This window comes from Schistocerca serialis, chromosome 12 (genome assembly GCF_023864345.2).
Source record: "Schistocerca serialis cubense isolate TAMUIC-IGC-003099 chromosome 12, iqSchSeri2.2, whole genome shotgun sequence".
Taxonomy (NCBI): Eukaryota; Metazoa; Arthropoda; class Insecta; order Orthoptera; family Acrididae; genus Schistocerca; species Schistocerca serialis.
Genome location: NC_064649.1, coordinates 106,563,573 through 106,581,418, shown reverse-complemented (window position 1 = coordinate 106,581,418; position 17,846 = coordinate 106,563,573). Strand labels below are relative to the sequence as shown.

The 17,846-nt window shown below is 39.5% G+C and overlaps 1 protein-coding gene across 2 annotated transcripts in view; it reads right to left on the bottom strand.

Annotated features, from left to right (window-relative positions):
- Window positions 1-17,846, bottom strand: part of LOC126428086 (collagen alpha-1(I) chain-like) — a 260,714-nt gene that overhangs the window by 9,682 nt on the left and 233,186 nt on the right. For both annotated transcript variants that reach the window (XM_050089976.1, XM_050089977.1), the window contains 2 exons: window positions 13,156-13,361; window positions 5,237-5,438 (listed from right to left, as the gene is read on the bottom strand). In XM_050089976.1, the coding sequence (XP_049945933.1) occupies window positions 5,237-5,438; window positions 13,156-13,361 (408 nt within the window). The remainder of the gene's footprint in view (window positions 1-5,236; window positions 5,439-13,155; window positions 13,362-17,846) is intronic.

The following is a 17,846-nucleotide window of genomic DNA, read 5'->3' as shown; positions in this document are numbered from 1 at the left end:
GTCCGTATGCAGCCAGGATAGCTGTGCATACAATGGTGAAATGTGATCAAAGAGTCAAACATTACAGATATAACAAAAATTTGTAATTATCAAATATACATTTAAATGTTAGGAAATCTTTTCTGAATGTACCTGCCTGGAATGTAGCCATCTACAGAAGTGAAACTTGAACAATAAACAGTTTAGACAAGAAGAGAATAGAAGCTTTTCAAACAGGTGCAGGTTGCAGTGGCTCTCCAGAGATGAAGCTTGCACAGAATTTACCAGCTTGGTGGGCTGCATGAATCCAGTCTTCTGACTGACAAAGACAGCAGCAACAGTAACTCACTCATTCATTTGTTGTGTTTTGTAGATCCCATCAAAAAGGAGAACCTTCGAGGGATGTGCAATAGGTCAAGGTATACATTAACATGAGACAAAGACAATCACAGAAGCTTAATCTAATAACAACCTTCTTGCTGAACAATATTAAATGCTTCTTTGTTCCCATTCCGCATCTACGTCAATTTGTCACATTTGGTGGATGATTTTCTTTTGCATCATTTGCTATGATTTTGGATACGTGATGTCTTATGAGCAGGTCACAGTTTATGGTAATCATCCTTATCTACAAGCAAGTCTTTAAGCTCCACTTCATATACTTGGTACTTTTGAGGTTGCCCATTAGGTTCTTGTGGTTCATGTGCAGGTTATGTTTAAACATAATGCTTAACTGGCAGAGTTTAATATTAATATACATGTTTGGTTATTGTAAATTACCATTCAAGGTTATCACCTAACATTGGTGTGGTGCTTTTGACTCACAGTAATATAGAAAGTAATGCCTCATTATTAGATGTTATAGAAAGTGAGCAACGCAAAATCAAATCCATAATAAAACCATTACCCAGCACTATTTGTGAAAGACTCTCACACAACTAGTGCAACTAGCAGATGCATGAGTTACTACTGACTGTTGTAGCTGCTGTTCAGATGGTGACGTGTAAGTGTAGAATATACTTCAGTGCAGTTGTGCTTGAGTAAAATGCCTTATTCAATCCTGGAGTGGATCCACGTCAATGTTCTCGACAACTGGCAAAAGTGATGAACTGTGATTGTGAGGTTACAAGGGATACTGTAATAGTATAACTAATTTGCTGGATGTGGTAATGTTTACTGTGGAGGAACAGTTGGGGTATAGCAAGCACAAGTCAATATATTTATGGAGTCACCTTCTTGATAAAGAGAGGAGGCAGCATATAACAGTTTCACATGAATTACTAAGTTACATAATTGCCTATGTCTCAGTGCATAACTTGCTACATATGTTAATAATGTAAAGTGTGCTTGTCTTACTAATAATTGGATTTGCTGGGTATCTGATCACTGAAATAGGAGTACTCCATAAGCATAAGAGCTCTTCAAAACAGTTCAAAACTCGAATTTAAAGCACAGTAGCAGGGATAACATTTTGGACATTAAAGAACATGTTTTATATAAAAATTAAGTTGTAAGGATGTTTGAGAACCTCTGCATAATAAGTTATTGTCTTTTATTGTGAAGGTACTGTTCAGTTTTCGATATATGTAGAGCAAAATGAGTATTTTGTATGCCACACCTTTTAGGCAAAGAAGTGATTAAACAAAAGAAGAGGGGTGAAACTGCCAAAAAGTGGAGTGCCCTTAAATATGTAAATAATCTGATGATTGTCTACAAAATAATATAAGGAATTTAGTTTTACGTATTTTAATATTGTAATATTGTAAATGGATGATGGCCACGTTTAGAAATAATATAGTTGACTAATGTAGTGTCACATGACCGGACAGAGGACAGAGGATAGGGGACAAACATGGTGGTCTATTGATAATGGTCTGTTGGTGTGGTAAGGTCGGTGCGGCTAAGAGCCGCCGACACAGTATCACGTGGCCATCAATTTGTTTTGTGGATGTGAGTTAGTAAAATAAAAACATTTTCACTCTAAACTGTTGTTGGTGTAAATCATTTGTGAATGATCGTGATTAAGACAAATACTTGAATTCATTCACTGCTGTACTTAGGCTGGCTATTTACTCAATATAGGGCGTGAATGCAACTGTGCACAACAGAACCACTTTTGCAGACGAGTCATGGTAAAAGGTTGTGTACAAGCCCGAGTGAAGTTACATGATCCTTTCACCATTGTGTGACATTTACATGCAGTGGGGTAGGTTCAAAAATAAGGTTTATGGATACTGCATGCTCTAAGCCAAAATCACAAAAATCAGCAGGTGGCCATATGCGCACCTCTGCTCGCTCGTCATCAATTGGCTCATTAACAACACTGACCATTCCAATTCTGTATCATTACTGGTTATGAGAAATGGTGTATGTATGCTAACATAATGAAAAGGAAGGAATGGATGAGCTCAAACAAACAGCAACTCCATGTACAAAGACCTGCACACGCCCATAAAAGATAACGTTTTGCATCTGGTGGCACAATGATGGTGTGGGGTACTACGAATTTCTTCCATGAGATGAAACCATCAGTGCTGACATTTACTGTCAACAACTGAGATATCTTGCATATGCAATTCCAGAAGAATGACCAGGAAGGATGCATGAAGTGATACTACCACACCAATAATTCCCACTCGCCTTCTGCTAGACTGTCAAAAAACACTGTACAGGAGTTGGGAAGTCATTCCACACACACTTTATCCATCTGATCATTGTGCCCTCAGATTTTCACCTTTTCTGCTCGATATCAAAGAACCTTCAAGGAACTTCCTTTCTGGACGAAAATATGCTCCAAACATGTCTCGTTGAGTCCTTTGCCTCAAAACCACATCATTTCTACGGTCACAGAATCAGAAAGTTAAGTGAAGTAGAATAGATGACTAAAGTCTGTGTTATGGTGTGTTTATTAAACTTATGAAAAATAGTATGATCTTATGCACCAATTCAATAATTCAATTCCTAATACATGGTGAGCACCATAAAACCAAACCCATAATGTAACTGCTGCAGAATTGGTAGGGCACACTGGAATGAAATATTATGAATGATATGGAATTTAAATGATGCAGTTATTAACATTACTGCAACAAAAGATGTTCAAAATGATCACTTTGGGCATCAGTGCACTTCTGTGCTTGACTGATACATTGAGAGTTGTCTGACCCAAAATGCTGTTATGAGTTGTGTTGACTTCTTGTGGAACATTCAAATTCACTCCATCAATATAATGGAGATCAGGTATGTAAACTCTCTCTTTTAAGTAGCCCCAAAGGGAAAACTAACAAGTAGACAACTCCAGAGAATTTGGAAGTACTGTCCACTGCAGACACTTGTTCATTTGTGAAAGTTGCATAAATGTGATTCAGTAAAATGTTTCATGCATGAAACATTGCCCCTACAGGTTAGAAGAAGCTGTTTCATTTTTTGATGTCAGGTAATTGTGTATAGATTTTTCAAAAATTGTGAGGCAAACTTGAATATTTACAGTCCAGTCAAAAAATATTGGTTCCTGTATATAATTACTAGAATTGGAACACCAAGCACCAATTTTCTCATCATGAAGTGGATTAATTTTCTCATCGTGAAATGGATGCAAAAATATCTCGTGAGGATTCGTCACCAGCCAACACTTGATGTACTATGAACTGACCGAATAAATGATACCATACCTCATCTGATGTAAAATATGACATTTAGTCTGTCTGTCCACCGAGGACATTTTCAAGAAGCCAGTTTCAATAATCAATTTGTTTTACCTCATGTGATGTGAAATATGACATTTAGTCTGTCTGTCCACCGAGGACATTTTCAAGAAGCCAGTTACAATAATCAATTTGTTTTGGTTTCTTTGTCTACTTCAGTCATTACACAGGTGTAATGCAGTTTTGTTTCAATTTTATTTTGAGAAGCATTTTACAAGAAGACACGTAGTTAACAACATATTGTTGGGATAACTCACATACAGATTTTTTTCGACAGGCAGTAATCTTCATTTCAGTACCAGCAGTGACCTATTAGAGTCCTAATGGAATGTTGCCCGTTTTGTTCTGCATTTGAAACTGAGCCTCTTGTACGCCACTTTGAAGCAATACTACTTTTCACTGGGGAACTGGCACTCAGAAGTTTTTCCATAAACACTTGACACGTTTCTTCAAATGATGGTAAACGAATATAGACCTGAACTATAGCTATCCTCTCCCAGGCTGAATAAGGCATTTTACACAAGAATGACGGCACTAATAATACTGAACTGCAATGAAACATATACTGGACTGACACATCACTGTCTGACAAGCAGCAGCAACAGTCAGTAGTAACATATACAACCGCTAGTTGCACTAGTTGTGTGAGAGTCTTTTACACGATCTTCATAAAACCCCGAAGGTCTTGCTGAACATGGAGAGTCACTAATGTCAAAGTGATCCTCTTTAAAACAACTTGATATGAGACACTTGAGATCTACAGAGCTAGGAAACAACCCCAAATTGGTCTACAAAAGCACCTAAGCTACAGTGCGTGCACACTGTGTGATATTTTGGAATATCCTCTCATTCTCTTATGTCACGAGTTTAGTCTGCATTTACAAACAGTGAAACTGATATTTATTTAGGTGAATTTACCTCACAATTATGTGGATTAAAGTGCACTTACAGTATTGGCAGTTTTTACGTGATGTGTAGCTATTGGTAAAAGCATGATAAATCAAGGAAAACGAGATGACTAATAATGAGTGAGATGTTGATAGCCAATAAGAATGTCAATCTTCATTTCTTTTGCTTCACAAAGTAAGTGATATTTTTTTTTCACTCATAGGACTAAGTATTGATATTATTAGTATACATCGTACAGATAACATATTTGAAAATTACTGATAAATGTTTCTGACAACAAACATTTTAAATATCATTGTGGCTCATCTCTAAGTGCACTTGAGCACACTTCTAGTATTACAAAAGTGTTGCAATTTTTAAAGTGTACTTTCGGTGTCTGCAGTTTTTCGCAGCATACTAATACCCACATTGGTTTGTGTGTTTGTGTTGAAGACAATCATATTTACAGTCTTGCTTGTCAAACATACTTTACTGACCCCCCCCCCCCCTTTTTTTTTACTAATAGAACTGCATCCATCAAACCAGTCTTCAGTCAGGAGACCGTAACACTTTCATCTGCACAGATCGAGGTAATCAGATCAATCTTGTAAACTAGTTATAAGTGCTGACATAGATAATACAATACAGGTTCATCTGAAACTAACCACTAGGCTTATCTGGATGTGCGAGGAAGAGGTCCCTGCACGTTTTGGCTGGGAACGACTTCTCTCCGTCTGGTTTCTTGAAGCGCTCGAATGACCTCTTCAGGTGTTCGTAGGCTTGCATCACCAACTCGCGACGTGACTCTTCACTGATGTCCTTGCTGAAGATTCGAGCCGGCTCATCACCGCTCAGTGGGTCAGGGCCCTGTGAGCATCACATTGCACAAAGTAAATGAGTTGTCCAACTGTGGTATTTTCTTCCTTTTGTTTACAAAAACAAGGGTGCAATGTTCATGTTGTTAAAGGTGTATGATAATTATTGGTACCAAAACAGTTTATTTCTAGTAACAAGAGTTTTACAACTAAATGAGCTTATTTGTCTTTTTTATGGTTAGATTGGGAAATGGATGGAAAAGAAAGAGTAGGAGACGTGATTCAAAACTTTCTTAAATGGATGTACCAAGGTAACATAAACAGAAAGGATGTGCAATCATGAAGATGTATAGACAACAATAATTTAGAGTGTTTCTTAATTTGGCATTCCTTGTTTACCTTTGAATGTTCAAAAAATTATATAATTAGACACACTGGTCTACATTTTCGCCCCCGATGCAAAACCTGTCCCATGCACCCTCCCACCACCACCTACTCCAGTCCTGTAACCCGGAAGGTGTACACGATCAAAGGCAGTGCCACGTGTGAAAGCACCCACGTGATTTACCAACTGACCTGCCTACACTGTGACGCATTCTATGTGGGAATGACCAGCAACAAACTGTCCATTCGCATGAATGGACACAGGCAGACAGTGTTTGTTGGTAATGAGGATCACCCTGTGGCTAAACATGCCTTGGTGCACGGCCAGCACATCTTGGCACAGTGTTACACCGTCCGGGTTATCTGGATACTTCCCACCAACACCAACCTATCCGAACTCCGGAGATGGGAACTTGCCCTTCAGTATATCCTCTCTTCTCGTCATCCGCCAGGCCTCAATCTCCGCTAATTTCAAGTTGCCGCCACTCATACCTCACCTGTCTTTCAACAACTTCTTTGCCTCTACACTTCTGCCTCGACTGACATCTCTGCCCAAACTCTTTGTCTTTAAATATGTCTGCTTGTGTCTGTATGTGTGGATGGATATGTGCGTGTGTGCGAGTGTATACCTGTCCTTTTTTTCCCCTAAGGTAAGTCTTTCCGCTCCCGGGATTGGAATGACTCATTACCCTCTCCTTTAAAACCCACTTCCTTTCGTCTTCCCCTCTCCTTTCCTCTTTCCTGATGAGGCAACAGTTTGTTGCGAAAGCTTGAATTTTGTGTGTATGTTTGTGTTTGTTTGTGTGTCTATCGACCTGCCAGCGCTTTTGTTCGGTAAGTCACCTCATCTTTGTTTTTATATATAATTTTCTTTGTATCTATTTTTTTAGATATCCAGTACCCACTACATTCTTTTCAGTTGTATGGTACATTCTGATAAGAGCCTAGCATTAAGCCTTAGGTCTTCTTTAAGAGTCCGAAATTAACACAGTGCTTCTTCAGTCGTCCTGCAATTCATTTCAATTTACTGTGAGCTAAATTTGGTTCATTGCACTTTTGATAATGGGTCAGTTCAGTCACATAAGAAATAATTTGCATGGTATTGTACAGAACACAGACAGAGATAAAGTAATGTTTCATAACAAGAAAAAGTTGCAGAGGTTTGGCAATGTGAGAACAAATGCTACAGATGTATGCTTTTTACAGCAACAATATGATGACACAAAACAGGCAAGTAGCTCCCTGTGAAAGTAGAGTAGTTATTGGATATAGCTTCTGCCTTTTATCCAAAATACTGTTTCTTTTTTCTCATTACCCAAACATGCTTCAACATCTCTGTGCCACCCTCAGTGAGTTTTGTTCACTGTAGGTTGCAACTGATCTAATGAAATGAGGCTTAAAAACAGTTTTTGTTTGTTTTTTCTTACCTTGATTTTACATTACTAGGTTTTTCAGTACCATCTGTATGGTGCCCTGCACTGATAGCTTGTCATCTGCAAACTAAACAATGTAAATGTGAATTTTATCAGCGAGTTTACACCTCCCTTGATTTTTAAAAACATGATTTTGGTGTGGCAAAATGTCTTATGTATATGTTTGTTATTACTCATATTTCGTTGTGACAGGTCCTCCTCCTTTCACATTCTGACAGCATTGCACACAAATATTAAATGCATTTTCTATAATTTTTTTTTTAACAAATGGCTTTTCACTTAGCAAAACATGGTGCAAACGATGTTGTTGTGTGTCCTAACCCTGTCGGCGTTCATTTCATCCTGAGCAAGTTTGGCGCCAAATTTGAATTTTGTTTGCTTCTCTCTCTCTGTCTGTCTCTGTCTCTGTCTCTCTCTCTGTCTCTCTCTCTCTCTCTCTCTCTCTCTCTCTCTCTGTGTGTGTGTGTGTGTGTGTGTGTGTGTGTGTGTGTGTGTGTCTGTCTGTCTGTCTGTCTGTCTAAGATCCTTTAGCTGTTTGTGTTGCTTATTCTGTACATTTCCTTTAAAGTGTGTATTCATTTAAAACTTGTTTGCTTTCTGTATGTGTAAGTTCTTCTATTGTTAATTTGTGGTACAGGCTGTGGCTGGATTTCAGAACTTTTAAATCTGTTGCTATTGTAGTTGGTTGGTGGTTATGGGCTATCAGGTGGTCAGCAAATGTGCTAAAGATGCTTTTACCTTTGAGGGCTCTGAGTTATTCTGAGTATCTTGTTTTAAAATTCTTGCATGTTTGATGTATACTGACTGGCAAGTGTTGCATGTGATTCATGTATTCCTGATCTGTTGAATTTACATGTGGGTGTTTCCTTTGTCCCAAGTTTTTTATGTGCTGTGTTGTGTTGTCTGTCCTATACCCTATCTGAAGTCCCTCTTTCTTGAATATGTTGCCTATTCTGTGAACAATTTTGTTATTGTAGATGAGTATGTGCCATTTTGTTTTGTGCATGTGTTGTTGCACTGTTGTGCCTTGCATGTAGTCACTGTTTGTGTGTTGTGTTGTTCTGTGTTGTGTATGGTTTTGTATGTGTGTGTGGTGTGTTTGTCCTTTACTGTTTACAGATTTGCTGGTTTAACTTCTCTATCATATGGGTCTTGTAACCATTTTCCACTCCTATTTGTTTTATTGTATTTAGCTCCTGTGTCTAATTCTGTTTGCTTATGGGTGTTCTGTTCAATCTGTGGGGCATGAATCTGAAGCTAGCTTGCTTGTGTGCCAGCAAGTGGCCCGATAACATTGTAAATTGTGATGCTATCACTGCAGGACAACATACAGATGGTACTGCAAAGCTGTATAATGTAAAATCAAGGTAAGAACAAAAACACACAGGAACTATCTTTAGGCCTCATTTTGTTACATCAGTTACAACCTAAAATATGCTCACTTTTACAGTATTTTGATAAACAGAACCCATTGATGATGGTACAGAATGCCAAAACATGTTCAGGTAAAAAATAGAGTAGGTTTGTCATGAGCACACAGCTTTTAAGAACTGCTTCAGACTGCTTAAACGCACAAAGGCAAATGAGTAATCTACAAGAAAATACAAAAGAAAATTTTGGGAAAAAAAATAAAAGTGCAGCAGGAACAGATAGGGGGGCTAGTGTTGGTAGATGACAATGACAGTTCTTGTAGCTGGTAGTAATTTTGAGCAGAGAAAGGGAAGAGGTATAGGCGAAGACAAAGGTTAGAAAATGTAAAGCAACCATTGAAGATATTTGGTTTAATATGTTTGAATAAAATGAAAGCTAAATGTAAACACTGCAGCTTAGACTTGACTGTGACCATTACAAATATCTGTGGAAACTACAAAATGCTGTATGCAGGCAGAATTATTATTCTTCCCCTTATGTGTTTTAATTTAGTGGATTTCTGTCAGTTTATAAGGCATGGTCAGTTTGTATGTACAACTTAAGGACAGTCTGTGACACTGTCTAAAATCAGAAGACAAGTAACTATTTTAGAAAAAGACTCAAAATTATATGGATGCTTTTGTTGCATAGGTGAAGAGTAATACAAACAATTTTTTGCTGGTCATGGGCCACGGCGTTAGTTCAATTTTATTAGACTGTGGCATGTATCCCAGTCACCGTAAGATACACTGAACACAATATGGCAAATGTATGCAAGCAGTAATGACATGATAACTGAGCATGAGAGTAGCGTGGCAGGGTTTAAACAGGCACTCGCCCATGGCGGGCTCCATCGCAAGTTCACAGTATTACCCTGTTGTGGCGCACTCTTGCAGATGACAATACACTGCTAATGCCTGCAGCTTTTAAGTGTGTGGGTGCATTACTTTAGGCTTCTTTTCCAGTTGTATTTACATTACACATGCTTTCTGTAAACTGAAATTGGCATTATTGCTTTTATGTTCTATTGGGCATCCTAGCTTCTAATGTACCATATTTGATTAGTTCAGTTTAAAGAAAGTGTTTGTGATGTAAGTATATCTGGAAAACCAGCCTTTGGGTACTAAAACATGTTTTCTGCTGCCAGAGAGTATCACATGGTACCCAAAAGTAGTACATGCAAATTGTTCATGCCTTGTAAATGGATATAAGTACACCTTGTGATGGAGGTGTATAATCCTGTGAAATGCATGGTGGGAAGAATAGAATATGTGAATGGTTGCAGTATTGTGTTTTCATCTGACAACATGAGAGAAAAGATTAGTGTATCATAGTAAGGAATGAAAACAGGTATTGAGCTAAAGTATCTGTGGGACGTGTATGGTTCCTTGTAGTTATCAGTTGCACAGTTTCTTAAAAACAGTACACACAAATATTTTTTGCACTATGAAAGCAATCAAAAATCCATTTTCTCTCTATAATGTTGGTGAGGTCTTCAGTTCAAAGAGCAGTTTCATGCAGCCTACCAAGTGAAAGACTCTTCATTTCAGCAAAGCTACTGCAGCCTACATCCATTTCCACCTGTTAAATGTATTCAAGCCTTAGTCTTCTACACTTTTAACCCCCTCCCTGACAGTTCCCATCAATACAGAATGAAGCCTTGATGCCTCAGGATATGTCCTATCATCCAATCCTTTCTTTTAGTCAAGTCTTGCCATAAATTTCTTTTTTCCCCTGTTCAATTCATGACCACCTCATTGGTTACGTGACCTACCCATCTGATTTTCAGCATTCCACTGTAGCATCACATTTCAAAAGCTGCTTTTCTTGTCTAAACTGCTTATTATCCATGTCTCACCTCGATACAAGGTTACACTCCTGACAAATACCTCCAGAGAGGACTTCTTAACACTTACATAAATGTTGTGTGTTAACAAATTCCCCTTTCTCAGGAATGCTTTTCTGCTAATGACACCCATCATTTCATATCCCCTCTAATTTGGGGATTGTCAATTGTTTTGCTACTCAAATTACTTTCATTGTTTCATTCCCTAATCTAATTCCTTCAACATCACCGGATTTAATTCAACTATATTCCATTAACCTGATTTTATTTTTCTTAATATTCATTTTGTAACCTCTTTTCAAGACACTATCCATTCCACTCAATTGCTCCTCTAAGTCTTTTGGCGCCTGTGACAGAATTAGGTCTTTTGATGCCTGTGACAGAATTAGAATGTCATTAGCAAACCTCAAAGTTTTTCCTTTTCCAAATTTCTCCTTGATTTCCTTCACTTCTTGCTCAATGTATAGATTGAATAAAATCTAGGATAGGCTACAGCCTTATCTCACTCCCTTCTCAAGCACTGCTTCATTTTCATGTGCTTCAACTCATGACTTCAGTCTTGTTTCAGTACAGGTTGTAAATAATCTTTCACCTCCTTTATTTTATCTAACAATTTATAGATTTTACTTAAATAGACATGTCATTGTCATTGCCCACTTACAGCACAACAAAGTGAGGGATCTGTTAGTTGCTACAGTTTGACTTACAATAAATAATGGTACCGCCAGTGAAATGGCAGAAAGGGATAAGAAGGAACACCATTTGCACTCCGTGTGTATGTCTGGAGGCCTCATTCATTGTGCTGAATAGGCTATTCCAGGAACCATTGGGGAACAGAGACAGCCAACTGTAAATTGTGGTGCACATTGGAACAAAACAATCTGCAACGGGAGGCCGCAAACCTCCCCCCCCCCCCCCCCCCTCACACTTTCCCCCACCACCACCACCACCCCGAGCAACCAGAAGAAAGGGAAAATATAGTGCATTAAGGTGTTTTTCTCCCCCTCCCCCACAAAAAGAGATTTAACAGAGTTGGAACTGGAACTTTATTATGGCTACATACGAGTCACCAGGGAAGGCTAAGCAGGAGAACACAAAATTTTCAAGGAACTCACAATCTGTGCCATTGTTTCCAGTACTGGCTTCAGACTCCACGTTCCCACTCACATGGCAGTCTTGAAGCACAGATTTTTAAGGTTCTGTGACAAGCTGGGCTGCAACTTCCTATATTTTTACCGTAGGTTTGGAACTGTAGTGTCTCCCTAAGTGGATCAGAGGTGCACTATACATCACAGGTTGTTATCCATATACTGTGTGTGTTTTGGGTGCATACAAGGGCTTTTTAGCTTAGACAAGTATAACCTTATGTCATCCACATTAGATTGTTTTTTAAGGAAACTGCAACTGTTTTGATAATATCTGTGTTATTCACTTTATTTTCCTCCACAACACATTTCGAGAGCTTATACTCTCATCTTCAGGTGGAAAAGAGCGATATTTTGTTACACGTGTACCAGCTGGGTGCAGCTAGTTGTTTGTTTTGGTTTCATTTTGAATTTATTCCAGTGCACAGAACCCTGCAGTTCTTCTTCTTCTTCTTCACAGATGGATCACTTAGGACCACACATAATCAACATTTGTTGGCCTTCCTTTTCACCCAGTATTCCTTCATAAAAAAATGAATGGGCTAGCTTTCGTTGCATAGACCATGCATGTTGGTTACTTTTTCTCTCTTCTTCCTCAAAACCCTGTGTGTTTGTGATTTTTCTGATTTCATTTCTATCATGTAGATTTGGCGACCCTAATTCCCTCAGGTCTTTTTCTGTCTGTTTGTACCAGTTTGGTCTTGTAGTTTTGTTCTTTAAAAATGTATGGATTTTGTGTGTTAACCTGTTGGAGTCCATTCTTTCTAAATGCCCCATGAATTGGATTCTTCTCATGCGCATCGTGTGTGTTATTTTGGAGATATTTTTACATATTTCTGCATTGGGTTTTGGATAATGCACACCATCTTTAGTTCTTGGTCCTAGGATTTTCCTCATTATTTTACGTTCTTTCACTTCTAATTCCTCTTTTAGTGTTCTGTGTTGAAGGTTTAGTGTCTCAGATGCGTAGAGAGCTTTGGGTTTAATTACTGTTGTGTAGTGTCATATTTTGCAGTTCCACGAGAGACTCTTTTTGTTGTAAATGTTTTTTGTTAACTGAAATGCCGTCTCCATTTTCTGGGCTCTTGATCTGACAGCTTTCTTTTCATTACAATTTTCTGCAATCCATTCACCTAAATATTTAAAGTCTTTTACTCAAGAGATGTAGTTATTACCAATTTTGAGATCAGAAGATGCATCTTTGATGTCAGTCATAAATTTTGTTTTTTCAAATGAAATTTATAATCCTATTTTTGCTGCCTGCTCTTGTAATAATTCTAGCTGTTTCTGCGCATCGGTAATGTCTTGTGCGATCAGTGACATGTCATCAGCAAATGCTAAACAGTCTAATTCTATGCCCTTACGTCTTGGTCCCAGTCTGTGTGCTGGTGCACCTGCTTTTCTCCATTCTCTAACAACTTTTTCAAGAGCAGCTCACTGTATTGTTGAGAACATTATTTTTGTTGAAGGCACCTATGAAGCATTGATAAAGCTGCAGCAATGACATTATCAAAGAGACAGGTCGGGGCAGCTGACAGCCCACCGACTTACCTTGCTCTGCCCGGCGGCGCCCTGTCCCAGGATGGCAGCCAGAGCGGCGGCGTCATAACCCAGAGACTCCCCAGGAGCTCCCGGAGGTCCGGGCGGCCCGGGAGGTCCCGGGGGTCCGTGGCGACCCTCCTCTCCGGGGGGACCCCTGGGCCCGGGTGGTCCGGAAATCCCCTGTGGCCCTGGAGCTCCGTCCCTTCCGGGTGTCCCTGGAAAAGCGTACAGGTGCAGGTTTATTTTATGAAATTTGCAGAGTCACAAGTATTACTTGACAGCTAATACACTACTGGAAAAGGAGACAATGTCAGGAAAGACAGTGTCAATTTTGATGCGATGACAAGAGTATGCTACCTGGACGTTAGTATACACTTATAAGAACAAAATATGTGAACTTCCAAAACTGATGTTACATCAAGAAAGTGAAGTGCTACAGGATGGCACAGATAAAAGTAGCCTAAGTTTAAAGGAAATGCAGTGAAATTACAGAAACAAAGAGCTGAAATAGACTTACGATTTATTTACAAAGAAAAATACATTTATGGAAGATACTGAAAGGGACCTGCAACACCAATACACAGCTGTGCATATCCAAGCGTATTCAGATACACTTGGCGTAAAGTTCAGATACTGATGGTGGAAACTTCACAGCTGATGTGGTCTTCAAGTTCCTGTATTGTCTGTGGATTTGTTTCATAGACCTTGCTCTTTCAGTGTCACTTGTTGTTATATCTGATGAATGCGGTGGCCACAAATGTTTTCTGACAGTTTGTTTCTCAGGGAAGATGGGATGGACTTATTCCAGAGATACCTCAGACTTGTGGCATTTTATCCCCATCTTGTTGGAAGAAGTAGTATTGTCGAATGAGATTTTCACTCTGCAGCGGAGTGTGCGCTGATATGAAACTTCCTGGCATATTAAAACTGTGTGCTGGATCGAGACTCGAACTCGGGACCTTTGCCTTTTGCAGGCAAGTGCTCTACCAACTGAGCTACCCAAGCACGGCTCACGCCCCATCCTCACAGCTTTACTTCTGCCAGTACCTCGTCTCCTACCTTCCAAACTTTACAGAAGCTCTCCTGCCAACCTTGCAGAACTAGCACTCCTGAAAGAAAGGATACTGCACAGACATGGCTTAGCCACAGCCTGGGAGATGTTTCCAGAATGAGATTTTCACTCTGCAGCGGAGTGTGTGCTGATATGAAACTTCCTGGCAGATTAAAACTGTGTGCCGGACCGAGACTCGAACTCAGGATCTTTGCCTTTTGCGGGCAAGTGCTTTACCAACTGAGCTACCCAAGCACGACTCATGCCCCGTCTTCACAGTAGAGCACTTGCCTGCGAAAGGCAAAGGTCCTGAGTTTGAGTCTCAGTCCGGCACACAGTTTTAATCTTCCAGGAAGTTTCAAGTAGTATTGTCTTTCATTTTCAGTGAGCCGAGCACAAAATGTACCAAAAAATTTCCATATATTATGCAACCGTGTTGAGCATAGTGACAAAAAATATTGGTTTAATGATGTGTGTCCCTGTTATAGGCACTGAATGCCGATTCCCCTCCCCCTCCCCCCCCCCCCCCCCAAAAAAAAAAAAAACAGAGTAATTGCTGACACACAGTATTAGGGTTCTCTGTTCTCCAGTACCTCGTGTTCTGTGAATTCACATGACCAGAAAGGTGAAAGCATGCTTCATCACAAACGATCTAATGGAAAGGGTGTAACAAGCCATTGTTGATGTTATTGAAAAGCCCACATGCAGTAATCAACACATTTCTGACTGTCATCATCCTGTAATTGGTGCACAACCATCATGTGATATGGCTTCAAATTAAAGACTTTTCAACAGCCAATGAGAACTCTTCCTACTTATATGCACTTGCTAGATTTCTTTGAGCTCTGAATAATTCTTCGGTGAATGACTGCAATAACCTCTGGTGTGCAAACTGAAGGAATTCTTTGTTGTTCTACATTTTGCACAGATCCGTATGTGTGCCAGTTTTTAAACAGACTCTGTATTGTTCTCTTCCTCTATCCAGATACACAGCTCTGAAAATTTCACTCATTCCTTAATTGAACCTGTTTTCACATATACTTCACAGTTTCAATTTTTTCGTCTATCGAGAGTCATTTTGCAGACCGCAAAGAGAAGCATCTAGCTTCACTCGAGCAATAAACTGAAATAATGATAGACAAATGCTATCATTTATTGCATAAAACTGTCTATTTTCTCCTTTTAACTTCACCATCCTGTAAGTGTGTGCCAGTTGGTTGTATGGAAGGAGCACAGTAAGGCAGGATGACACAGTGATGTCAGAATGGCAAAAAGGAACCATTGTGTTCATATGTAGCCATGACCACACCGAGAATGAACTTGCCAAATTTGTCAGTGTATCAATGTGGACTGTCCACCATCTGTACGAGGAATGGTCAACCACTCGCAGCCATATAATGTGGTATTATGGGAATGGTTGTGAAAAAATTGGTTTAAAACCTTACATGAACTGCTGCTGTCAGTGAGTAGAGGTTGATCTCAACCAGTTTCCAGGGCATTATAAAGGCAACTAACTGTTATGGAAATTGGAAGTAAAGTTCTTCATTAAAGATCATTGCTCACAGGAGCAAACTGAGGTGCATGTCTTCTATCAGACAAACAACACAGAAACTGGATACTAGCTGACTGGAAATTTTTAGTGGGATCTGATGAGCTGTGTTATCACCTCTTTTCAAATTATTTGTAGGAAAAATAAAACAAAACCTGTAATGTTTGAATGTAGTATTACTAGTGCCCTGCTTGACACAGTCACGTCATTTAAGCATCTGAGTGTAATGTTGCAAAGTGATATGAAATGGAATGAGCGTGTGAAGCCTGTGGTAGGGAAGGCAAATGGTTGACTTTAGTTTATTGGGAGAATTCTAGGAAAGCGTGGTTCACCTGCAAAGGAGACTGCTTATAGGGGATGCTGGTGCAACCTATTCTTGAGTACTGCTCAGGCATTTAGGATCCATACCAGATGAGATTAAAGGAAGACATCAAAGCAATTCAGAGGCGGGCTGCAAGATTTGTTACAGGTAGTTTTGAAAAACATGTAAGTGATACAGAAATGCTTCAGGAACTCGAATGGGAATCCCTGGAAGGAGGGCAACTTTTTTTTTTGAGGAACACTACTGAGAAGATTTAGAGAAATGGCATTTGAAACTGACTGCAGAATGATTCTGTTGCCTCCAACTTACATTGCGCATAAGAACCATGAATATAAGATATGAAGAATTAGAGTTCATACAGAGGCATATGGGCTGTCTTTTTTGCTTCTTCTATTTGCGAGTAGAACAGGAAAGGAAATGATGTACAGGGTACCCTCTGCCATGCATTGTTCGGTAGCTTGCAGAGTATCTATGCAGACGTGTAGATGTAGATGTAGGTGCAAGGTGTTGAACACTCAGATGCCCCAGAAAGACATTTAACCTGCTGTGTGCAGCAGGTGCAGTTCAGACCTGAGATGGTTCTGTTATGTTTTTGAGCTCTTTTTCATATTTTGACTTCAGCTGAATTATTCAGGTTACCACAAACATGAATCAGATTACAAGTGCGTCCCGACTGGGACACAAACCTGGGACCCTCCTCTCTCATAGGCAAATTCTGTGCCAACAAAAATGCCATAGCGTGACTTGTAACCTAGCCTCACAACTTTACTTTTGCTGGTGCTTTTTACCTTCCAAACTTCACACAAGGTTTCCCAAATATATCGCAGGGCTAGCATCATGGAAGGAAGAATATCACAGAGAAATGTATTAGTCACATTGCAGGAGATTATCTCCAGAATGAATTTTCGTTTTTGCAACTGAGTGTGCAGTATTCCCGCAAGGTACACAGGAGAACTTCCGTGAAGTTTAGGAGGTAGGAGAAGAAATACTGAGAGTAATGAAGCTGTGAGGGCAGAACGTAAGTCTTGCTTCAAGAGTTCAGCGCTTAGAGCACTTGCCTGCAACAGAGAAACATCTCAGGTTCAAGTCCCAGTACAGCCGTGAACTTTCAAATCGGTGTACACACTGCCGTTGCCCTTTCTTCTACAGGGTTTTGACAAAAAAATGGAGACACCAAAAACACAGCGCATTACCATGCTCTTCACAAAATAAAAATACACAATATCCTATGAATAATTTTAGTGAGTCACAGTATGAATCTGTACTCTCATAAAAAGACTTGTCTGCAACACATAACAGGAACATGAAGTGGAACAATCACATAGACTTTGTCATGGGTAATGGAGGTAGCAGAATTCAGTTTATTGGTAAAATACTAGACCAAATTCAATCGGTCTGCAAAGGAGAGTGCTTACGAGTTGTTCATGCAACCCATCTTAGTATGTTGCTAGAGTGTGTGGTACCCATACCAGATATTGAATGTATACAGAGAAGGGCAGCACAAATGCTCACAGATTTGTTTGACCCATGGAGTGTGTCACAGAGATGTTGAAAGAACTGAACTGACAAACTCTTGGAACTATCTCAAGAAATTCTACAAGTTTCAATAACCAGCTTTAAATGATGACTCTATGGATATACAACAAATATACAACCACCTCTTATATATCACTCCCATAGGATAAGATCAGATTAGCTACAGCAGATACAGAGACATTTGAACAGTCATTTTTCCTATGCTCCATACAGGAATGGAACAGCGGAAAGCCCTAAAAGCT